Consider the following 23,949-nt stretch of genomic DNA (forward strand, 5'->3'; position numbering starts at 1 on the left):
AATTGAGGAGATTCCAGTTGGATAATTTTAATAATTAGAAGGTCTACAATATATTCAAAAATTGGGTCATAATTCGTAAACATGAGTGAGTTATGACATTCGTTTTGAGGCTAAAGTTATCTGTTAGGATTTTCAGCAAGACCCTTTGTTAAAGAAAAATAATAAAAACGTTTTTAAAATTTATAAAATTTTACACCAAAAATTACAGAGATACTAGACACATAAAGAACCAATTTAGGCTTTTGAAATTCGTGATTTGGATATATTATGACCGAGTTCTAAGCGTTGAAATAAAAGGTTTTTGTGCAGAATGAAAGAACAAAACATTATACGGAAATTAGAACTTACTAGGAAGGAAACGAGTTGTGAATCTTTGAGAGGATGATGATCACGAATTTTCAACCTTGGGGCTTTGGAATATGCATGTTTGGAATGAATTTTAGGGGTGCTAGGGAGTTCAATCAATAGGGGTGTTTAGAGAAGAGATTATGATGAATTAGAGATAGAATTTGACTAGAACTTGAATTCAAATTTGGATAAGGCTAATCTTGGAGATCAAGAATAGAATACTCTAGAAGGTTATTCTTAATTTGAATTTAAGGATATAAATAAAATTACTTTAGGATAAAATTGACAATGACAAATATTAAATCTAGGCATTCCTGGTTAAACGTGTCACGTTAACGATTAACCATGTATAACTAAATGTACATAGAAACATGTAATTGTGCATATGAAAATAATATTAATAACTAGAAATAAATAATATATGATTCCATAATAATATAGATGGTGAATTAATACATGGATCTTATTAAATACGAGTATAAAAGACTTTTGATTTCATGCATGAAAATGCATAGGTGTTACAATGACAAATATTAAATCTAGGCATTCCTGGTTAAACGTGTCACGATTAACCATGTATAACTAAATGTACATAGAAACATGTAATTGTGCATATGAAAATAATATTAATAACTAGAAATAAATAATATATGATTCCATAATAATATAGATGGTGAATTAATACATAGACCTTATTAAATACGAGTATAAAAGACTAGTGATTTCATGCATGAAAATGCATAGGTGTTACACCACCCGTGAAGGAGACAAACAGTACATACGGGTAGGTCCAATAGTCAATCACAGCCCAAGACAAACAGTACATACGGTTGACCGTAGCATTTGCATGGGATATTTATTGTTCTGTACGTGTTTAAAAGTTTAATATTTTATATTTTTGATGTATATGGACATATAGTAGGAGATGAAGTGACGATATGGTTGCGTGCTTGGATTATTCAGTTTGAGACTCGACTTGTTAGATGGGCTAAGAAAAAAAGAGCAAATGACAAATGTACCCTTTTAAAAATCTAATTGTTTTTTAGAGTTGGTTTCGAGATTTCATGGGTATGTTTTGAATGTTCTTGGAGGGTGATCACGATTTTAGCAAGCATTTAACACTAATATTGCTACTATGAAGAGCGGTTGCCCCCGTTCTTTTAGTATAGGTCCTCTGTAGTGAAATCAAGTAAGTGAACCTCTTTATCAACTATCCATAATCACACACGCTTTCCAGTATCAAACGATGCCGTTTCTTATAGTTTAACCTAATGAAGTTATTTATATTCAGTTGAACTGAATCTATTAGTTAAACCACAATGAAAATAGGTTCCATTAAATCATACTGTTAAAACTCATAATTTCTTCATCATCACTTGGGATGATAGTGAGGTCCATGTTGAAATGGGGCTCATCTTATGTGGTGAGGGACTGAGGGTTGTTCAAGTTTGTTTGTGAATAAATAATTTAAATTAAAGAGTGGATTTAATGGTGTTTGAATTTGCAGTTAAAAAATAATGGGTCATCAAAATATCAAATTTCTCAACTTGGAAATAACGAGTCAAAGTTTCTTAAAGTCGAAGTTGAACAAGGTTTCCTAAAAAGGATGGGACAAAATGTAGGTAAACGGTAGGTACAAATCACTTGTCGTGTTGCACAATAATTTTAAGTATCACACAACATTAATTTAATGTGTAGTCACTAAAAACTTTTTTGTTAAAAATATAATGGATTAAATGTTGTTAAAAAGGGTTTTCTAACGAAAAAAAAGCATCCCCTGTTTATTGTAATCGTGTCACCTCATAGATTGTGAATATAAGATATACGACGTATATATATAAGCCGTATATCTTATATGGCATATATGTATATTTACATAGATGCCTCGATGGTGTAAAGGATTTTTTTATGTATTATGACATTGAATCTATCTATTCTGATAAATAAGTACTAGGTGATGTCACTTGTCATCTTCTTAACTACTCTCACCAATTTTAACTCATTTTCATAAAATGGTATCTCATTCGGTTCAACCCGCTCCAATAGAAATAACCAGATCCAGTTTTTTCATTATTTTTTTGTTTTCATCAACCCTAATTCCAGTTCGTCTTTCCCACTAGCATCTACGCCATCACCTACGCCATCGCCATCGCAATCGCCGTTCCTCTGTTCCTCTAGAACCTACGCCATCGCCACCGCCGTATCCTCCTTCATCGCCACCGCCGTCGCCTCCTTCATCGCCACCGGCCAGCTACGTCATCGCCATCGCAATCGTCGTTCCTCTGTTCCGCTAGCACCTATGCCATCGCCGCCGCCGTATCCTCCTTCATCGCCACCGCCGTCGCCTCCTTCATCGCCACCGCCGCCTCTCTTCCGTAGCCACCTATTTTGTACGTGTCATCGCCGTCGCCACCTACTCGTCTCTTTCATAGTTCACTCTCTCTTAAAGGTATACTCCTTAACTATGTAATTGAAATTATGGAATGTAAAATACTTGATAAAGTTGTTGGTATATGTTGAATAGAACTGGTTAATTGGAATTTGATGTGTTCTTTGCAATCTTCTTTGTTGTTTTGGCATGTTTAATTGGAATTGCTCTTTGTTGTTGCCTGCCTTACATAATTGCCATTTTGTATGCAGTTGTTGACCAGGTGAGAACGGCATAATGTTATTATCTTTTTTAAATTTTTATATTTATCGTGAGCTTGTTTAGCATACTATGGTAATATGCAGGAAGGTGCTATTAGCATTCTTCATGACCTTCCTCCTTGGTCTATTAGCATTCTTCATGACTGCAAAGATGAAGTTTTCAACACTGCAAAGGTAAGAAAATTACCCTTCTACCCTTTCAAATTGCATAATATCAACTTTCAAAGCACTAAAACTGTCATGATATTGGACTGTTTAATTTGTAGGTTAAAGCTCCAAGCACACAAAAAAAGATGACAACCATTGCAACTTTTGATTGGCAATCGTATGATGAAGAAGCTCCGTCTTCTGATGGCGGTGATACGTTTGCAATGTCGGGGTTGTACGAGCAGTTAAATGTAACTAGAGATGCTTCTGATTACTTGTGGTACCTTACAGAGTGAGTATTAATGATTTGTGACTATTATTATTATTATTATTATTATTATTATTATAAATGTTTAACTGTTTTGTATTTATTTGATTTTACAGAATAGATATATCGCCAAACGAACAGTTTTTGACAAACGGACAGCTTCCTGTGCTAACAATTATGTCAGTAGGGCACGCTCTGCATGTTTTTATCAACAACCAACTCGCAGGTAAATCTCACTTTTGATAAGAATTAACCTTAAACCAGATGGACTAAACGGGGTGGCCCGTCGGGTCGGGTGATGGGTCAAGACGGGTTTGCTTTGAATTTGTCACATCTTGTTTGGTCATATCACAGGAATAGTCTGGGATCACTAAAAACCCCGAACTTAACATTTAGTCAAAATGTTAAGTTGAGAGCGGGCGTTAACAAGATCTCTATGCTAAGTGTTTCTGTAGGCCTTGCGGTTAATTGTTGCACTTTTTTTTGCCAACATATAAAAACATTTAACTAAATTATTTAATCACCGTTTTAGAACATCGACACGCACTTCGAGAACTACAATAGTATTGTTTAGTAGTAACAAACGTTTTTACAAACCTTTTTTTTATCCAAAAACACCAACAAATATCATATAAAAACACCCAGTTCAACAAAATCATATAACAAAATCAAGAATATTATCTTTTTTAAAAAAATCAACAATTACCATTTGAATTTCAAAATGGTTAAATAGATAGTTACTTACTCCTACTATTAAGAGATTCTCAAAATTTTTAAATTATTTATTCCTAACTCATTTTGATTTTAAATTGAAAACTGAAATCATTTTTAAAATGAGCAAAATCTTCTGATTTTGTTTTCCTCATTCTATAAATTTTGACATATTTTACAATAATCTTAATAATTAATATTCAAAAGTTTCTATAATTCTTACCTCAATAAACCGTAATTTTATAAGTAATTTTACTCAAAATTCATATATTCTATTTCAAAATTTGAATTTCAAATTCCCAAATTATCTACAATTACCATATTTATTTTACTTTCAAAATTTATAAATTACCTATTTATAATATACAAATTACATTCTTTAATTTATGTAGCTATAAATTCATATTCAAATATAATGAGCGGATTTTCAATATGGCAACCGAATTTTAAATACTTAACTGTTGTAACTATGCTATAATAAATAAATATTAGAGTGACTTAATTTTGGAATACCGATAATATGGGTATAATCAATACATTTTACCATCATACGATTTGTAACGTCCTAGTTTCGATAATACCTAAATAAATAAATAAAATGTCACGAATCTTATTTTAGTTATCGTATTGTGAAATGTCGTTATTTAATTAATTAAATAATAAGTAGATAGTGGATAAGGATAATGAGGATTAATGGACTTACGAAGGATTTGAGCCTAAAAGCCTTTAGGCTTTGCCTATTTAAATCCTAAAATTTCCATCCTTATCATTCTATCATCATCATCCCAATCATTGGCACACTCACCCATACACACACAACATAAATCCCCTCTACCAACAATTCCAAATCCATCCATCTTTGCATAGATTCGAGATCCGATATTTAAGGTAAGTATATAGCTAATATCCGTTTCTTTTATTTCGTATCTCGTTCCATCTCAGATCTAGTAACAAATAAACAACACGAGCCGAAGCGAACCGACATAATCGAAACCAATATAGACAAGATTAAACCCAACACAAATACAAATAATAATAAGTATAATATGACAGTGAAATCTGTGCAAAAATGTGTATATATGTGTATGTATATATACATACATACCGGTAGAAATACAAAACAGAAACATGAATATGTATACACATATACATAATGCCTTCAACATGAACAGTAACCAGATCCAAACACCAAACTTAATACGGCATGAAGCGGGATCCGAGTACCGGCGTGGACGGGTTTCCGGTGAACGGAAAACGGACACGAAAACCCGAAGCGAAATCCGGTAATGCAAAAAACACCCACTTCGCGCGAGACAATTCCAAGCGAAAAAGTTCAGGCGAAAACGTTCATGCGAAATCTTAAGCGAAAAAGAGTCCAAGCGAAAAAGCCAAAGCGAAATCCCTAAGCGAAGATCCCCAAGCGAAGAACCTGGTGCGTAACACCCCTATGCGAGAATCCTTCTACGAATCATTTGAAACCCATTTGCTCCCGTCTTGGTGATTGCCGGAAAACCTTACGGAGGCGGCGGTTATATGTCGGTTCAGTTAACTCAAAAGTTAACCCCGTTAACTTTAGAAATGAATGATAAGAAATTATAGAGGCTTAATCCATGTACATTATTAACAGTTAGTCGGACACAGTTGAAGAAAGGAATTACTATTAACGGTGTACGCAACAGGATCTAGGTGAGTTCTAGTCCCTTTCTCTATGACGTTTTTCGAGGCTGTGTGCATACTCCTATGTGATAGTTAATACGCATATCCTAAGTGATAAGTGTATGATGTCTATATGATTATTTATTGACTATTATTATTGAACGTTGTATGAATGTGCGTATATAAATATAATTATTATATATGTAATTGAAAGACGTGTAAAGTATGCACGTATGATAGGAAACATACGAAGTAATGTATGGACGATTGACGGGACATGTATGGTTGTATGGTTAAACGAGACAAGGGACCAGACCCTAATAATATCTGAGCAAGCAGGGACCAGACACTAATAATATATGAGATTGTGATAGAAGGGACCAGACCATAATAATATCTGAGATGGTAGGGACCAGACCCTTATAATATCTGAGATTAGTGGGACCGGACCCTATTAATATCTGAGAGGAGGAACCAGACCCTAATAATATCCGAGATAGTAGAAGTAGCATAGTTTATGGTATACCTTAGGAAAGTAGTAAAGAAGATGTGTAAATATGTACGTATGTACGCAAAGTGTATATGAATGAGTTATAGGAAGTAAAGTATGAAATACGTATCTTTGGACGCGTATAAGTATGGACGTGAATGTATTGTATGATGATTGATTAACTAGAACTCACTCAGCGTAGCTGACTTTTAGTATGCACGTAGGTGAGTAGAATGAGACAGGTAACTTGAGGGAGACACGTGGCGAATAAAGGAAGACTGGCATCGAAGGAAAGAAGAGTCACATGTTACTTATATTTAATGTTTAACACTTATGTTATTTATGTTTAAGACAAAGTATTTATGTTATATAAGGATGGTTGACTTTTATTCCGCGAAATGTTTTAATTAACTCTGATTTTACGAATTATGTAAATGAGTAAATCCAACAAGCGAGAAAGTAGGGTTCCCGGGTAGGGGGCCTTACACGATTCTAATTAAATATTTAGATTTAATATATAATTACCATATTTATTTTACTTTCAAAATTTACAAATTCCCAAATTATCTATAATTACCATATTTATTTCAAATTTTGAATTTCAAATTCCCAAATTATCTATAATTACCATATTACCAGGACTTTCAAAATTTACAAATTACCTATTTAAACCCTTCTTAACGATTTCTATATATTCGTATTTAACATTGTTTCATTTTCATCCTTTTATGCTTTGAAAACTTACTATCACTACAACAGCATTATGTCTTTTTCAAAGGCCGTTGTAACTTCATCTGATAATAACAAGTCAGTTGTTTATCAATTCAATATTTAATCATTCATTTCATTATTAATTGATTTACGTTTTATAAATGTTATATTTTATATATAGTGAAGCAAATTTTTTGTTGTTACGTACATTTATCGTTTTGTATTCATATTATATTTAAAAACATGATGTTAAGCTTGATTAACATTTATTTTGACCATATTATATTTCAAAACATTTATAGTTTCATATGAAATTTTAATATATTGATTTTTTTGACCACATATATCTTTGGGTATGTAATCATATATATCTTTGACCATTCTTTATGTAACGGTACTCGACTACAAATTATATCTTTGGTGCTCGTGTAGTTGAAGCAAAAATTATTTCTGGAACTAACATTGGACATGCAGTTTTGATCCATAGATCACCACTGACTCCAACAGACAACAAAATAGCATATAAATTTCAAAGACGACAGTTTCCTTTTGCAGTATGTTTTGCGATGATCATAAACAAAAGCCAAGGTCAATCGTTATCTAGGGTTGGTTTGTACTTGAAAGAACCCATGTTCTCACATGGACAACTATACGTCGCCTTGTCAAGAGTTACAAGCAGGTTTGGGCTCAAGATTCTGATTCTTGATAACCAAGGTAATATGGCCAATACAACCACAAATGTAGTGTACAAGGAAATTTTTTCTTATTTGTAAACTCATTGCGTAATGTTTTTCTTTCTAATTCTTGTAATTTTAATGAAAGTTATAATTGTATTAACAATATATGATAATTGTGCTATTGATTGTATTTTGTTTAACGTTTAAATATTGTAATTTTCATTAATTCCCCGTATAATACACGGGTCTCAAACTATATCTAATTAATTACTATAACTTCCCGATAATCAGATCAAATTGTGTATTATAAATTAAATTTACATATTTAGCTCTTTCAAGTGTATGAATAACTATAAAAAGGTATGTAAAAATTAATTTATTTGTTGTATAATGTATGTGTGAAAATCATGAGTTTAAACATATGACAGGGTATTCAATTTCTACCCCACTTTAGTTGTGAAGATTTTGGACTTATAAAATTGGGGCCACACACAAACATGCTCAGTAAAATCTCGCTAATAACAAATCTGTTATTAGAGTTTGGAGAGAATAAGATTGTAACAACCTAAAATTTTAATAACACCGGTGTATGGTATTAGGGTAGTGTTGTCCCATGTGTGGTTGAGCTCGAGTGATTCATTAAGTATTATGACCAATTGGAAACTATTGTTGGGTTGTAAGTTTAAAAGGTATAAGTTACCAACCAGTACATGCACCGATAATCCTACTTCAAAGTATAACTTGTCCTCACACCTCTGTGTGTGTGTGTGTATGGTGTGAGTAAGTATACATGTATCTGTATCAATAATCCTACTTCAAAGTATTAACCTTTCCTCGACAACTAGTAGATGGTGGCGACATACAATGATTTTAATAGAAACAATTGCATACCCCCCCCCCCCCTCCCCAACCATAAACAATTGCATATTTTCATAAAATTCAAGTTTTTAATATACAATGTTCTTCAAGCAAGGTTTGGAAAAATATGCAATTATTTAAATTTAGAAAGTGATATATATATATATATATATATATATATATATATATATATAATATAAACGAAGACCCTAAAATCCGACGTGTTGCGATGTGATCGTCCCCCCCTTTTATGGAAGCCACCAGATTTCTTGATTTTTAAATTGAGGCCTCTCATTGATTTAACCCAAATTCATGGGTATGGGTCTTACCAAAACTAGATAGCTCTTAAACGGGTTATAACATCTCATTAATTTAAAAATTAATCTTACTAATTATTTGATATGAAAATCCTACAAAATAGGAATATACTAAAATTTAATATCCAATTTAAAAAGAAAAAGATATTATTTATAATTAATAAACAATTTTACAGTAAAAAACATAAGCGGGTCATGGGTCACAAAATCCATATAACTTTAAACGGGTTATAACATATCATTTATTTATGAAAGCCTTTAATTATTAAACCCTAAGTATATTATTAACTTTCTTACAATAAAGAAAATTAAAATCCAAAAAATAAATATTAAAAAACGAAAAATGTAAAACAACAATTCTCTCAAGCCATTAGATTACTTAATTTTTAAATGAAGGTTTCTCACGCATTTTACCCAAATTCACGGGTAAAGGTCTCACCAAACCTTGATAGCTCTTAAACGGGTTATAACATCTCATTATATTAAAAAGTAATCTCATAAAATGTTTGAAATGAAAATCCTATAAAATAGGGATATACTAAAATTAATATCCTATTTTATTTTAAAAAAAGATATTATTTATAATTAAGAAACAATTTTATAATAAAGAAAATAAACGGGTAATGAGTATCACCAAACCCAGATAGCTTTTAAACCGGATTATAACATATCATTTATTTGTGAAACCATTTTATCATCAAACCTCAAGTATATTAATTATTAACTTTCTTAGCATAAATAAACTTAAAATCCAAATATACATATATAAATAGTAAAAACGAATAATGTAAAACAACCCCCGTAATACGGGGGATAAAATCTAGTATATACTAGATTTTATACTAGATTACGGGGGTTGTTTTACATTATTCGTATATACTAGATTTAATTTAATGAGATGTTATAACCCGTTTAAGAGCTATCTAGTTTTTTAAGACCCATACCCATGAATTTGGGTTAAATCAATGAGAGACATCCATTTAAAAATCACGCAATCTGGTGGTTTCCATAAAAGGAGGGAGTGATCACATCGCGACACATAATATTTTAGGGTTTTCGTTTATATATATTATAGATATGCAATTTCCCGTCTTAATAAGCCAACGGAGGAAAGGTTATATGGACTTTAGAGGGTGTTTGGGTAAGCTTTTAAAAATTACTTATTTCAAAAGTTTATAGCACCACCTTACTTATTGGGTTTAAATGTAGAAACATGCCCGTATAGTTAGGTCAGTATGTATCATTGTATCAACGGAGAATCGTTAATCAGAAGCCATAATAAAATTATATAGCCCAAAAGCCCAATAAACTAAGGACATAAAAGCCCAATAACAACCCCACACCGCCACACGTACGTATGTCGGCTTCTCAAACGTGTTTTCACACCCTATAATAATATCAATCAATCAAAGAGAGATAAGATTGCGTCCAGTCGTCGTCAATATTCACCGCCGGCGTTGAAGATTCGTGTTCCGGTAAGAATTATCGTCGCCTTTGATTGATTTGTGGACTCTAATAACGAATTATATACTTGAGGCTCTAAAGACCGTCGCCAATTATTATCAATTTGCCATTTGCATATTGATTTCTCATATTCTGTTGTTGTTTCGAATTAGGGTTTCTGTTTTTGTGTATTTGTTTTTGGGGCTAGGGTTATTACTTTTAATATCTTTGCTGTATTAGTTGCTGAACATCAGTTGTTGGTGTTGTTTGTTTGTTATTAATAATGGCAACAGGACGACTGAACTTCTCCAGGAAAAGTTCGACTCGTTCTGATGACGAAACCTGTTATCGATTCTTCGGTCTTTATCGAACAAAGTTTGCTAGAAGGTCAAGTGGAAGAAATAGTGGTGATGGAAGATGTGGATTTGTTGATGGTGATCGGAGCGGGTTTGATCGCGAGTTGCACGACAGAAACCGAGAGGCGGATTGTAAGGGAAATGGGTTAAACTCAGGACCGAACAATAAGAGGAAGTTTTCACCTGATGTATGGGATAGAGTTGACAACCAGGTGAGGATCTCTTCTAGGAGCAGAGTTCTTCATAACTCGTTTGCCAGGTCTGATATTACTCGTTCTTCATCACCAAAATCGGTTAAAGGTGCTCGGAGTATTGAAAATTGTTTGGTTTTTGCTGAAAGTGATCCGCAGATATCTTCTGTGGAGTCTCGTGTATCTAATGTTTCAGATGATTTGGGTGCAAGAACAATCGAAGGGTGTGATCAAGAAAGTGAGAATGAGGACAGGGAGTATGCTAAGGAACCGAACTTGTTCAAATCAAAGTGGGCTTTTAACGACTCACCCGGAATTGAATCTAATGGCAACAATTCAAGCCCTGAAAGTGGGGAGTTCAAGCAGGAATGTTTTGAAAGGAGTGGTGAGGTGTCTTCTTTGTCTACTGAAGATAACCATATTTTAGCTTCATCCAGTGAAGATTCGGGTTATGTTGAAGATAAGGGTTATTCAAGTTTTGAAAGTGATGATGATCGTGAAGCCCGGTTACCTAACGAGTTAGGCGTGATTCCAAGCTGTAGAAGCGTGCACGAGTTTAAAAGGCTGGGGAAGATTAGTGAAGGCACTTATGGTGTTGTTCACAAAGCCTGTGATTTGAAAACAGGTTACATCGTGGCGTTAAAGAAAGTTAAAATGGAAGGAGAGAGAAGGTTTTCCAATAACCGCTTTACGTGAGATCAGCATTCTTGGTATGTTACAACACCCGTCCCTTGTGGAAATGAAAGAAGTTGTTGTGGACGACTTCAATGGTGTTTACATGGTAATGGAATGTGTTGATCATGAACTCAAAGGATACATGGACCGCGTGAAGCAATCGTTCAGTCAAAGTGAGGTCAAACGTCTTATGATCCAACTTTTAGAGGGTGTATCTTATCTTCATGATAACTATGTGATGCATAGAGATTTAAAAACATCAAATTTGCTAATGACCAACAATGGTGAGTTGAAGATTTGTGATTTTGGGATGTCGCGTTAGTCTGCAACTCCACTTAAACCATATACTTCATTGGTGGTTACACTTTGGTACCGGGCTCCTGAACTTTTGTTGGGGATGCAGAATTATTCAACTGCTGTTGATATGTGGTCAGTTGGGTGTATAATGGCGGAGTTGCTGTCCAAGAAACCGTTGTTTGATGGTGGTAGAGAACTTGAACAAATTGACAAGATTTTTAGAACTATTGGTACACCAAATGACTCGATTTGGCCCGGTTATTCAAAGCTGCTGGGGGTGAAGTCTAACTTTGTGAAGCAGCCTTATAACTGTTTGAGGAAGAAATTCCCCGTGGCTACTTTTACCGAATCACCTGCACTTACGGAGTTGGGATTTGATCTGTTGAACAAGTTTCTGATGTACGATCCGGAGAAGAGGATAAGTGCTAAAGAAGCTCTTAATCATGGATGGTTCTTTGAAGCTCCTCTCCCTGTTGAACATGTTAGGATTTTTAAATAGATTTCATTTCTTTGTTATTGTTAGTGTGTTCACACTTTTTAATAGGAATTATGCACAAATTGGTTATACTAGTATCAATTTTCTCATAAATAGTTTTGGCACTAAGAACTTTATCCCATGCATTTGAAGCACATCTCATAAGCCAATTTTACGGTCAATTAGATTCAGAAGGTCCATCAACAAATGTAACTTTTGGATTATCTCTGCCCAATAACTTGTGCTTGCAAGTACATCAAGTAACATATCAGATTTTCTGTGAGTTTAGTCACTGAAGTTAAAACTCAGCATGAATATAGCGGTTTCTACTGTAATTTGTGAACACAAAGCACATAATCAAATCTAAGGTTTAAGTTTTTTTCCCTTTAAATGAATAATGGATTTATAACTTGTAGACACTCTAAGAAGGATCCGTTTGCAATTAAGAGAGTAAAGGGACATGCAAGCTGCCAAGAGTTCCAATACTAGTTAACTAAATCTCATAAGTAGCAATGATGCAAGGTAATAATTCTGTGGACACATTGTTAACTGTTTCGAATCTGGTAAGTTAACTGTTCAACAAGATTAATTCAACTTGAATTGACTAGGTTAATAGTTATCACAACAAGTGTTCCAATTTATTGATTAGTCCATGACTAACACAGCAATATGACTCACCAAAAATGAATACCACTGCATATTCCAATGTCATTTAAAATAAACCTATGTATAACAAAAATGTAACAGACTTGGAAGGTTTATTATCACAAAACCAGGTTAATGATAGAAGCAAGCGTCGGCTAGTGAAGAGGAAGGGTGTGATGGATTTTGATTTTGTTACGAGTCAGGCCAAGATTTGAAATCTAAAGATTTTAGATTGCCAAAACAAATAAAGTATAATGCGAGTTTCAACGGTACAAACTAAAACCACATGTCCGGATTTTCTTAGCTTATTGATTACTGAGTTTGATAAATTTGCCTTTTCATCATTATATAAAATATACGTCATTTGATACAAATGCCTAGTATGTATATGTTAGTCACTTCCTTGAGGGTGTTAAGGGTTTTTCTTTATGTATAATGAAATTGAATATAATGAACTAACTTTTATAAGTTATAACTTCAAGATGAGTTAAACCTATGATATACTCGGCTTGAAATCTTTTATACTAAGCTTAACCTAGCTTGAATTTGGTTAATTTCGCTTGACGAGTCAACTCGTTTTTAGATTTAAAAAATATAATAAAGAAGCACGAAGGGAGTTTTGTGTTTATTGCTTTACACCCGTCCTTGTGTGGCAGATCTGGGTTTGTAGAAAAGAGCGAAAGATCTAGGTTTTATATATCGCAAGAAATCTTTTTTGTTGTATTCATAAATTTTGATTTTAATCCTTTGGGATGGAGGTACGGTTTGCCTACATCCATCCTCCCTAGACCCTGCTAACAGCTTTGCTATTAGTGGGATTTATACTGGGTATGGTGGTGGTTGTTTATAAATTTTGATTTTGATAGTTGGTGTTGAAGTTTATATGGTGTCTTATTACAAATCATATTAGAAAAGGCTTAGCTTTCCATATATCATTATGTAATATGTATTATGTGTAGTTATATAAGGTGAAGCTTGGACTTTTATATAGAGGCAGAAAGTCACGAACCCTGTTTCGAGGTTTGGGGAGGATGAACTCAATACGTATGAAACTTTTCAAATAAAAGCAAACTAGTAACTTGCCTGTGCAATACGTGGCGAAACCGGTCAGCAACACTCGGGCGTTGCATCGGCCTGTCAACGCGAATTCAGTTGGTATTGACTACATTCGTTACGATACTGGACAAAACTTTAAAAATAAATTTGTCATATTAACATGCTTATAATAAAAGCCAAGAAAAATAGCGACACTCATATAGCGTATTAAAAAATAAATTAGTATTTTCATTCGGTCGGTATACTCAGGTGTTGGTAAAACCCAAGCATTAAAATTAAAAAAAAATCCGTAAAATTAACATATGAAAAGAGTAACATAAGTAAAAATAAAAATTTTAAAACGGCATCTATTTGGTTAGTAAACCCCGGACGGTGGTAAAACCCAAATGTTGTTCCCAGGCGTTGAGGCGATAACTTGACGTGAATTAGGCCAGTTTTTTGGTTATGTTCGTTACTGTATCGGAACTAAAACAAACAAAAAACAAAATATAAAATTTGAGGTGGACCAATGGGGTGCGAGGTTCGATAAGACTCGGTGAGTCTAAGCGAAATTTATATGTTTCTGTCACGTTCGTTATGGTACCAGAACTAAAACAAAAAAATAGAAAGAATTGGTGTTCGGTCGATTTCGTTTACGTTTACTATGATACCGGAACTAAAACTAAATATAAACAAAAAAAATCTTACGGACCAATACGGTGCTGTCAAATGACCAAACAGAGGCCCTTGCGGCACCAAAGGTGTAATTTTTACTATGTTTAAATTTATACTACTGAGAAACAAACGGGTCTCGGGTCCCTTCTATGCTTCGGCCTTAGTGGATAAGAAAGCCCAATAACGTGACGCTCCTCATACGCGTTTTAACACCATATAATAATAATAATAATAATAATAATAATAATAATAATAATAATAATAATATTTAAATCGTTAAACTGGTGACGAAGGAACATATCAATCAATCTAGGGCGGCTATCGTTGAGAGATAAGGTTGCGTACGAGTCTCTGGTCAATATCCACCGTCTGCGTTCATCGGCCTCGAAGATTCGTGTTCCGGTAAGACATATCGTCGCCTTTGATTGATTTTCGGCCTCATAAAACTCTGAGGTTCGAAAGAACGAAGATCCTCACCGATTCACCGTCTAATATCGCAGATCTTTTATTCAATTTGCTAGATCTGTGATATTTGCTTATTGATTTCTCATATTCCGTCACGATATCGTGTGTTCCTGTGTTAATTCTGGTCGATTTGTGAATTAGGGTTTCTGATTCAAAATAATTTGTGTATTTGTTTTTTAAAAGAAAAGCGATTGAATCTAGTTGAGTTGTTAGGGTTTTGATTTAATTTGGGGCTCTATATCTGTGCTAGGGTTTCATTTTACTTTCTTTGCTTTATTCGATTGTTGGTCGCTGAAAATCAGTTGTTGGTGTTGTTTGTTGTTATTAATAATGGCCACAGGACGACTGGACTTCTCGAGAAAAAGTTCGATTCGTTCTGATGAGGAAACCCGTTCTTATAGAAACCGATTTGATGGAAGAATCGGTGATCATAGGAGGGATAGGTTCGTTGACGGTGACTGTGGCCGGTTTGATCACAAGTTACGAGACGAAAACCGAGAGGTCGTTACCAAGAAAAGAAAGTTTTCACCTATTGTTTGGGATCGAGACGAGAAGCAGCTGAAGGTTTCTTCGAAAAGCTCTTCTGGTAGTTCTGGTATCACTCGTTCTTCCTCACCAATATCGCCTGAACATCTTCAAAATATTGTAAGATGTTCGGCTTCAACTAAAATTGATCTGCAGATTTCTTCTGTAGGATCTCTTGTCTCTAATGTTTCAGATGATTTGGAGATACCGAGCTTATTGGTTACAAAGTCTTCTGAAGGGCGGGCACAAGAAAGTGAGAATGAAGACGGAGAGTATGTTCAGGAACCAAACTTGTTCAAATCAAAGTGGGCTTTTAACGACTCCCCAAGAATTGAACCAGATGCCATCGATTCAAGCCCTGAAAGCGGGGAGTTCAAACAGGAATGTTTTGAAAGGAGTGATGAGGTGTCTTCTTTGTCTACTGAAGATGATCGTATTTTAGTTTCATCCTGTGAAGATCAAGAGAATGTGGATGATAAGGGCTATTCAAGTTCAGAAAGTGATGACGATCATGAACCCCGGTTAACTACCGGGTTAGGCGTGATTCCGAGCTGTAGAAACGTGCACGAGTTTGAAAGACTAGGGAAGATTAGTGAAGGAACATATGGTGTCGTTCACAAAGCTCGTGATTTGAAAACGGGTGACATCGTGGCGTTAAAGAAGGTAAAAATGGGAAGGGAAAGAGAAGGTTTTCCAATAACCGCTTTACGTGAGATCAGCATTCTTGGTATGTTACAACACCCGTCCCTTGTGGAAATGAAAGAAGTTGTTGTGGACGACTTTGATGGTGTTTACATGGTGATGGAGTGTGTTGATCATGAACTCAAAGGATACATGGAGCGTGTGAAGCAGCCGTTCAGTCAAAGTGAGGTTAAACGCCTTATGATCCAGCTTTTAGAGGGTGTATCTTATCTTCATGATAACTATGTGATGCATAGAGATTTAAAAACATCAAACTTGCTCATGAACAAGAACGGTGAATTGAAGATTTGTGATTTTGGGATGTCACGTCAATATGCAACTCCGCTAAAACCGTATACTTCATTGGTGGTTACACTTTGGTACCGGGCTCCTGAACTTTTGTTGGGGATAAAAAATTATTCAACTGCTGTTGATATGTGGTCAGTTGGTTGCATAATGGCAGAATTGTTGTCCAAGAAACCGTTGTTTGATGGCGGTAAGGAACTTGAACAGATTGACAAGATTTTTAGGACTCTTGGTACACCGAATGACACTATTTGGCCTGGTTATTCTAAGCTGCCGGGAGTTAAGTCTAACTTTGTGAAGCAACCTTATAACTGTTTGAGGAAGAAGTTTCCTGTGGCTACTTTTACTGGATCACCTGCACTAACCGAGTTAGGATTTGATCTGTTGAACAAGTTTCTGACATACGATCCCGAGAAGAGGATAAGTGCTAAAGAAGCTCTTAATCATGGATGGTTCTCTGAGTCTCCTCTTCCTGCTGAGCATGTGAGGATTTCTAGATAGATATTAATTCTTTGATATTTGTTAGTGTGAAACATTATTCATGATCTTCATAGGATGCTTTGTTGTTAAATTGTTCAAGCACTTTATGATTTTACACCTTTCCATGAGTTATGTTTGGCTCTCTTGTTCTCTATGTACTCTCTTATGTTTCTCTCTTTAGGCAACTGACATTTGTAATGCCCTAAATTTTCGTATTTTTCATAATACTTTACACATAGATGTCAAAGCATAGAAACATAACTATCTGATGGTTAAAATACTTGTTTGTTCAATACATCATTCTTGAGTTTTGGCTATGTATTTAATTCCAGCAGTGTATGAACATATCATTTAGGATGCTTTCATTTATCTCATGCTTTAAAAAAATTTTGATTCTAGGTCAAAATCGCTAACTAAATCTTGAGTTTTATACATGTAAGCCTTTTTATATTATCTGAAAATTTGGATGCTACAACATTACTCATTTCAACAACCTTTATCTGATGGCATAATGCATACAATAGAAACATACAGAAGTTCAGTAGCTGAAAAGAAAACAATTTAAGGTGAAGTTGAGGGTGTCAGTGTCTTGCTCTCCTTCAGCTGCAAGTACCTGTTAAGAAGAAGAAACCATAGGTAAGCGATCAATCCATGCATCGTGAGAATTGGATATGTTTTTAATAAACCTTACCCTTGACCTCTTGCCCAACGTGAAAGTTGATAAAGTTGAACTGTCTCATTTGACGCGTGGCACGCAAGAAGTAGATAGTTGCGAGGCTGAACCATCCACGCAAATCTCATGCACAAAGCCGAATATACACACATCACTGAAAAACATCGGTTATTTGATAGTCTCATTTGCTGTAAGTATTTTTGTTTAAATGTGCTGCTACTAACCTCCTGTCATGTTGCCAGATAACATCTCTGGAGATTTGTTGAAGTCAGCCATTGCCTGCCACGAAGTTAAAACCTCTTCAGTTACGACTGAATAACCCGAAAACCGAACCAAACCGAACCGAATAATTTTTTGTAACTTTTTTATTATTTTGCTACTATTAATTGGTATTGAGGGTTAAATGACAAAACTTACATAACCATCATGTGTTATTCCGTTTGAACCGAATTCACATTTTGTGAAACCGAAAGCGAACCAAAAACTGACTGACCAATTTGGTTTCGGTTCAAAACCAAACCATAAACCGAACTTGTAATTCGAATAGGTTTTGGTAAGTTTGAAAGCGATAATTAGTTTAACAATGCATACCGCTGCAACGAACCCCCAATTGGCAACAGGACCCCAGAAATGAGTAGTCTTTGGTCCAACAGGACTGTTGAGGAAAGTTCTGAAGAACGACATAAATGATGTTGCAATTAACTAGCTCTCTGCAAATATTATTGGCTGCAGTATATAGATGACAATTCACTTCCGAAGAATAACCCAAGGTAGTTTATAGGAGTATGTTATTATTTCATTAGTTGGTGTAATGAATATTTAATAACGTGCTGCCTAACTCTTATTATGTCATTATTCAGTTTTTTCAAATTATGGCAGCTGATTAATATATATAAAAGAAGTTTAGCAAAAGGCTAACTAAACCCACCAAAAGTTTACAGTTACACCAACCAAAATGCAAAAACCACCAAAATAAACACCTAACTTAGCCCCACTACTCGCGAACGGCTATGAGCCCAAAGAAAAGCGAGAGGTTTGAGATCATCAACCACTTTCACCATATAGACCGGATTCTGGCTAAAAACCAACTTGTTCATTGCCTTCTAAATACACCACCACTGGGTAGTTAGAATAGTGGCCTGAAATGGCTCCGCTTTCTTCTTGGGGACTTTTAAAGAGTTACGAAAGCTCAAAACATCTCGAAAATCAAACGCAAATAATGGGTGTATCTTAAACCACCGAGAGACAATCTGCCAAATCGACTATGCAAAATAGCATGCCAAGTTTAAAATTCCGATATTTACTAATTACAATTTTCTCTCTCTTTCTTTGAGACCACTTCTCAAATACACTAAAACAATCAGGTTACTAAATCATCAAAATGTACATGATGTAGGATACTAAAACCACTGTAACTTAAATAATATGTAACTGGATACTTAAAAGCAGTGCCACCAGCCAACCAGTATGTTACATAACTTGCAGTGTGTGTCTATTTCGATATATTTTGGTGCGGTTAACCCAAAATAGATTACAAAATTAGTATTTTATATTTGTTAATTTGAGTCTTTTAGACATAAGTTTTAATAAGTTCTGTATGCATCACCACAGTAACTATCACTTCTTGCATCAACATAATATTTAGTTTTCTGAAACGGTGGTTTGACATAAACTACTTGCTCTAGTCCAAATCATCAGTCGTCTCTAAATCGTTAGTATATCCATAATGCTACACAATATTGAGATCTTTTATTTCTTGTTATAAGATGCGGCTGAGCTAATTTTTAGTTATTTATGGCTTCTCGTTCGATTTCAATATTTCAGCTAGATATGCAACTTTTGGTAGTTAATTCATATGGTAAAAGTACCAAATTCCATACACTTGCAACGTCTACGATTCATTGCATTTATTTCAAGTCAATGATCTATACAAATGCTAAATGTTACAAATTGTTGGGTTAAAGTAAGAGCCAATATTAAGACCAAAATGAGCTCATTGGCTAGTGTTTACACATACATTCCGGCACAGGAAACACTGTTACATCTCGGTCTCTCCTCTTAGCCCTTGGCTGTGGTTGCCCCTTGAAACCCATAGAACTTGTCACATATTTTCTATGCCCCGCATATGCGCGATGACCCTTAAATAGCATAACAAAGAAAATCTTAATATAATCAAGTTAACCATAAACCATTAGCTTGTGAGGATCATGATAACACATACCTGCAAGGCTCGGGCCATGTGGCCATTAAAAGAAGGCACAAAAACATCACTACTTAATGAAACAATATAGTCGATTGCTGCCAAAACAGCGGTCCTGTTTCTGTATGTATTAAGTTCACCATCTCGAGCCAGCATATGTTTAGTCACCACATTATCAAACTCAGTCTTCAATGGCTGAATGGCCCGATCACCCCCAAACAGGTCGCCACCTGCAACATACACCCGAGTATTTGCTGGTGCACCGGATTCTTTAAGAAGCCTGTATTTGCAATTTGGGTCAAATTAATGCATTTTTTAGTAAAGAAAACTTGTGAGTTGTGAAAGTTGTACCTTGATGCTTCTAATGCATTAAGAGGGCAATTAGTGTTTGAATTTGTAGCAAGAAACTCGGGTCTAGATTCCCGTTCTTTGTTTATGATGATGTCATACTCCGGTCCTAAGCCTGTTGGGCAACCCGTTCTAACCCACAAATCTTTTTCAAGACCGAGATGAATGGCTGCATACAGGCCTTCGATCCACATTCTTCTTGCAATTCGGTTACCAAGTTCTCTTAACAGGTTTTGCAAACTTCAGTGCGTGAAAGGCCACCTTGCATTTAAGTTTTTGAAGGTCTGGTGAAAGATTCTTTGACAATTTCGAATCTAACCCGGTTAACACAAGCGACCCGGCTTTGTTAAGCTACAAAACACATTATAGACAGTTAATAATGGATGTTCCTCGAACTAAAACCGAGCAGATAATGCAGTAATGTGGATCGTGTGGTTGATGTTTTACTTTCTTGAAGAATCTTGCACGAATCCAAAACGGAGGGACGTTATGTGGAATTTGATTCTCTAATGACTGCTATGAAACTGAATGTGTAGATGGAAGAGATGATACTACTCGAATATCGGCTTTTAACGTCTTTCTAAAGTGCTCTACATCAAATATTTCCGAAAATTCACTGCATAATAAAATAATGAAAATTTGAAATCAAGCCTTAAATAGAAACTTAAAAAATAAAAAAATAAAATAAAATAAAAGCAATTATGAACCCTAAATTAACAATTAGCAACATAAACATGCACAAATTTAACCCCCAAATCAATTATGAACCCTAAAATCAACAATTAAAACAAAGCCCTAATTAAAACAACCTCTCGTCTCCATTTAACACCGGAAAAACCAACGCAGCTTCAAGAACTCTCGCGATAACAACCGCATCAACAATCTGAGCCCGAATTTGAAACAATCCTCCAGACACCACAACTACTAAAAACCGCTTCTTCTCATTCGCAATCTTAACCGATCTCCTTCGATACTTCAACCCAAACATTAAACACGGCCGAAACCCTTCTCCGTCCGGCTGCTTCTAGAACCCCGACGCATTTCCAGACACCGAACGAGGCGGCAATGGTACCATTGAAGTGACGGACAGACTTACCGGTGAATTATTATCATCCGCGGTTGGATCTTGGTACAGGGAGGACAATGATGCTAGAAATAGAGGAGAGTATGTGGACGTGTGGGTTGTTATGTTAACCGACGGATGGATTGCTGCGAAACACAGAACCGAAGCGAGTAAGAGAGTGATGGATAAGAGTATGCAGGTTGAAGGTGTGAAGGATAATTGGGGGGTAATGAGGAGAAATTGAGGGTGGTTTTTGATTAATTTGGGTTTAGCCATTAGAGCTTATGTGTGTGTAACTGAATTTTGTTATATGGTGATATTTAACGGTTTTTGTGAGGGTTGTTAACTTTGGCGGGAAAATGAAGAGATTGGAGTGTTAGTTGAATGCAACTGTAACAAAATATTTTGTTCTTTAATAGTCCCTCAAGTTTGTAACAAGGTGTACGTATTGGTTTATATAAATCCTAACTATTATCTTTTGTTTGTCGCTGGTCTCAATTAACGAATTGGCTCATGATGGTCCCAACTTTTAATGTATTTGTTCCCAACGGACCATGACTAACAGGATTCTAACGCTGTTAATTGTTGGTTGTCGGAAAAACGTTTATGGCCAGAAAACTCACATTTTTTTTTATAGAAAACTCAACATTTTCGTCCCAAACATCTTTGTCTGTATCAGACCTTTAGAAACCTTTTTCTAGTAAAAGCCTCAACAATTGAGGTCGCCGAAACCCTAGAACCGTCGTTAGAATCGGTTAGTGGTGCTCAAGTGGTGGTGGTTGGTTGGTGGTGAGTGAATTGGTGGTAGTGGTCGTGTTCAGGTGGTGTTTTTCGAAAAAAATGTGACTTTTTCGACCAAAATGTTTTTCCAGCGACCTGCAACTAATGCCGTTGGGATTCTGTTATTCGCGGACCACTGAGAACAAATACGTTAAAAGTTGGGACCGTCAGTAGCAATTTATTATTTGGCACCGACAACGACCAAAAAGCGATAGTTGGGATTAATAAAAACCAATATACCTTGTAACAATGGTAAATTGTAATTCTGACGCTAACTTTACGATATGTTTTAACTGAGAATTTTTTTTAATATGAAGTAGCATTTCATTATTTCTGACGCCAACTTAAAAAAAGCGATAGTTGCGTCCACCACCATCATGAAATGCCTATCATTTAGGCATCTATCTTGACACCCTTCATGGGATAAGCCAGATTTATGTAATAATATTAAACTTGAAAGATTTTGAAGAATAATATTATACTTGAACAACTTCTCAATATAATATTTTTTTTAGAACGGAAACTTAGATTTTCTGGCTATACTTCTAAATTACACACTTTGTTAACCACAAGATTTTAAGCTTCACACTCTCAAAAGGCAAAGTCATATCCAAGATCTTGGTACCTTGGACCAAGAACCTTTTGTTCTCCATATAACTAATATATAACTATTTTATATATTGACTTTGTGAGTTTTCTCATATTGTAAGGCCCAAAAATGGCCCATCAAGGATTACTGGCCCTTATTGTTATTTTCATAAGATTAAATGATTCATACCCTACATTAGAGGTGCACACAGAAATCGGTCCAATCATAACCGGTTACTAACCAACCGCCGGTTAGTAACTGGTTTATATTATTGATTTCAAAACCGGTTACTAACCGGTTAACTGAACCGGTTAACCGATTTTTTTTATTAATTCATCAAAACCGGTTAGTACCCGACCCGATTAACCGGTCTAACCAGTTATTTCCCACCAAAAAGACCGGTTAGGAAATTAACCGGTTATAGGTTAACCGCCCAATTTGTGCACCTCTACCCTGCATCAGCATTTTGGGCATTGTGGGGTTCTGCTCTTCTCATTTGTTTGTTAGATAGTAGTTAATTAATTGCTTGTGTTTAAATTAGTGGATTTTAGGGTTCTGCTCTTCTCATTTGTTTGTAAGGCTATAAAAGCCAATATTAGTTTTGAGTAAAGGAGAGGAACGTATAAAATGTAGTAATGTTATTGTCTCGTTTTCTTCTTTGATTTCTTTGAGAGATCAACCATATTAAACCTTGAACCTGTCATATTGGTTTTATATGTTTTCTTGAGTAATGAAGGAATTTGAACTTTTGAGAAGGTTGAAGATCTATACTTACATTGACAACTTTCATCGAACACTTGATGTTCATATAAATCACCAAGTTCAAGATCATATAAAAAAAAATGTTTGTGTAAAGGGATGACAAACATACACAACAAAAGAAACCGAAAAACAAAACATACGAGATGGGTATGAGATCGGGTTTAAATGTTTACTCGTAGTCGCCCATGATTACAAATATTTTCAGTTTATTTGCTTGATAATCTACTAAAGCTTGAGAATTTATTTGCTTGATAATCTACTAAAGCTTGAGAAGAAAATGTTCAAAAAAAAAAAGACGCCCAGTGGGACTCAAACCCACAATCGCCTGATTAGAAGTCAGACGCCTTATCCATTAGGCAATGGGCGCTTTGTTATTTTCTGCCTAATATTATTTTACATATAATATGGTGGGGTCATTTAACATAGGATCCATTCTTTCAAAAAGTGTAGAAA

The 23,949-nt window shown here is 35.0% G+C and overlaps 2 protein-coding genes and 3 pseudogenes across 2 annotated transcripts; 3 read left to right on the forward strand and 2 right to left on the reverse strand.

Moving 5' to 3' along the window:
• The first annotated feature begins 1,752 nt into the window (after positions 1 to 1,752).
• Positions 1,753 to 3,786, forward strand: LOC143540632 (beta-galactosidase-like). The gene is made up of 7 exons (XM_077033636.1): positions 1,753 to 1,794; positions 1,856 to 1,970; positions 2,989 to 2,999; positions 3,082 to 3,171; positions 3,264 to 3,436; positions 3,529 to 3,638; positions 3,767 to 3,786. The coding sequence occupies exons 1-7, from the start codon at positions 1,753 to 1,755 to the stop codon at positions 3,784 to 3,786; spliced, it is 561 nt and encodes a 186-aa protein (XP_076889751.1).
• Positions 3,787 to 10,527: 6,741 nt separating this feature from the next.
• LOC143540586 (uncharacterized) lies at positions 10,528 to 12,301 on the forward strand (annotated as a pseudogene).
• Positions 12,302 to 15,419: 3,118 nt separating this feature from the next.
• On the forward strand, positions 15,420 to 17,189 carry LOC143540614 (uncharacterized; annotated as a pseudogene).
• A 579-nt stretch (positions 17,190 to 17,768) lies between these two features.
• On the reverse strand, positions 17,769 to 18,447 carry LOC143540587 (mitochondrial pyruvate carrier 1-like). The gene is made up of 3 exons (XM_077033604.1): positions 18,346 to 18,447; positions 17,979 to 18,033; positions 17,769 to 17,908 (listed from the first exon to the last, which is right to left on the reverse strand). Exons 1-3 carry the CDS (start codon positions 18,436 to 18,438, stop codon positions 17,769 to 17,771), a joined length of 288 nt encoding a protein of 95 aa, XP_076889719.1. The 5' UTR covers positions 18,439 to 18,447.
• A 1,269-nt stretch (positions 18,448 to 19,716) lies between these two features.
• LOC143540616 (O-fucosyltransferase 37-like) lies at positions 19,717 to 21,641 on the reverse strand (annotated as a pseudogene).
• Positions 21,642 to 23,949: the final 2,308 nt, after the last annotated feature.

Source organism: Bidens hawaiensis, unplaced genomic scaffold (assembly GCF_021521415.1).
Source record: "Bidens hawaiensis isolate Kalapana, Puna unplaced genomic scaffold, B.hawaiensis_p1.1 tig00012283_1, whole genome shotgun sequence".
NCBI lineage: Eukaryota > Viridiplantae > Streptophyta > Magnoliopsida > Asterales > Asteraceae > Bidens > Bidens hawaiensis.

Bases quoted from the DNA above. Each gene is read 5' to 3' on its own strand.
- LOC143540632 (XM_077033636.1), top strand. From the start codon at position 1,753: ATGGGGCTCATCTTATGTGGTGAGGGACTGAGGGTTGTTCAA. The intron at 3,437-3,528 runs GTGAGTATTAAT...TTGATTTTACAG, and splicing joins TACTTGTGGTACCTTACAGA to AATAGATATATCGCCAAACG. The intron at 3,639-3,766 runs GTAAATCTCACT...GTCATATCACAG, and splicing joins TATCAACAACCAACTCGCAG to GAATAGTCTGGGATCACTAA.
- LOC143540587 (XM_077033604.1), bottom strand. From the start codon at position 18,438: ATGTCGTTCTTCAGAACTTTCCTCAACAGTCCTGTTGGACCAAAGACT. The intron at 18,034-18,345 runs GTATGCATTGTT...ACTTCGTGGCAG, and splicing joins ATTGGGGGTTCGTTGCAGCG to GCAATGGCTGACTTCAACAA. The intron at 17,909-17,978 runs GTTAGTAGCAGC...GATGTTTTTCAG, and splicing joins ATCTGGCAACATGACAGGAG to TGATGTGTGTATATTCGGCT.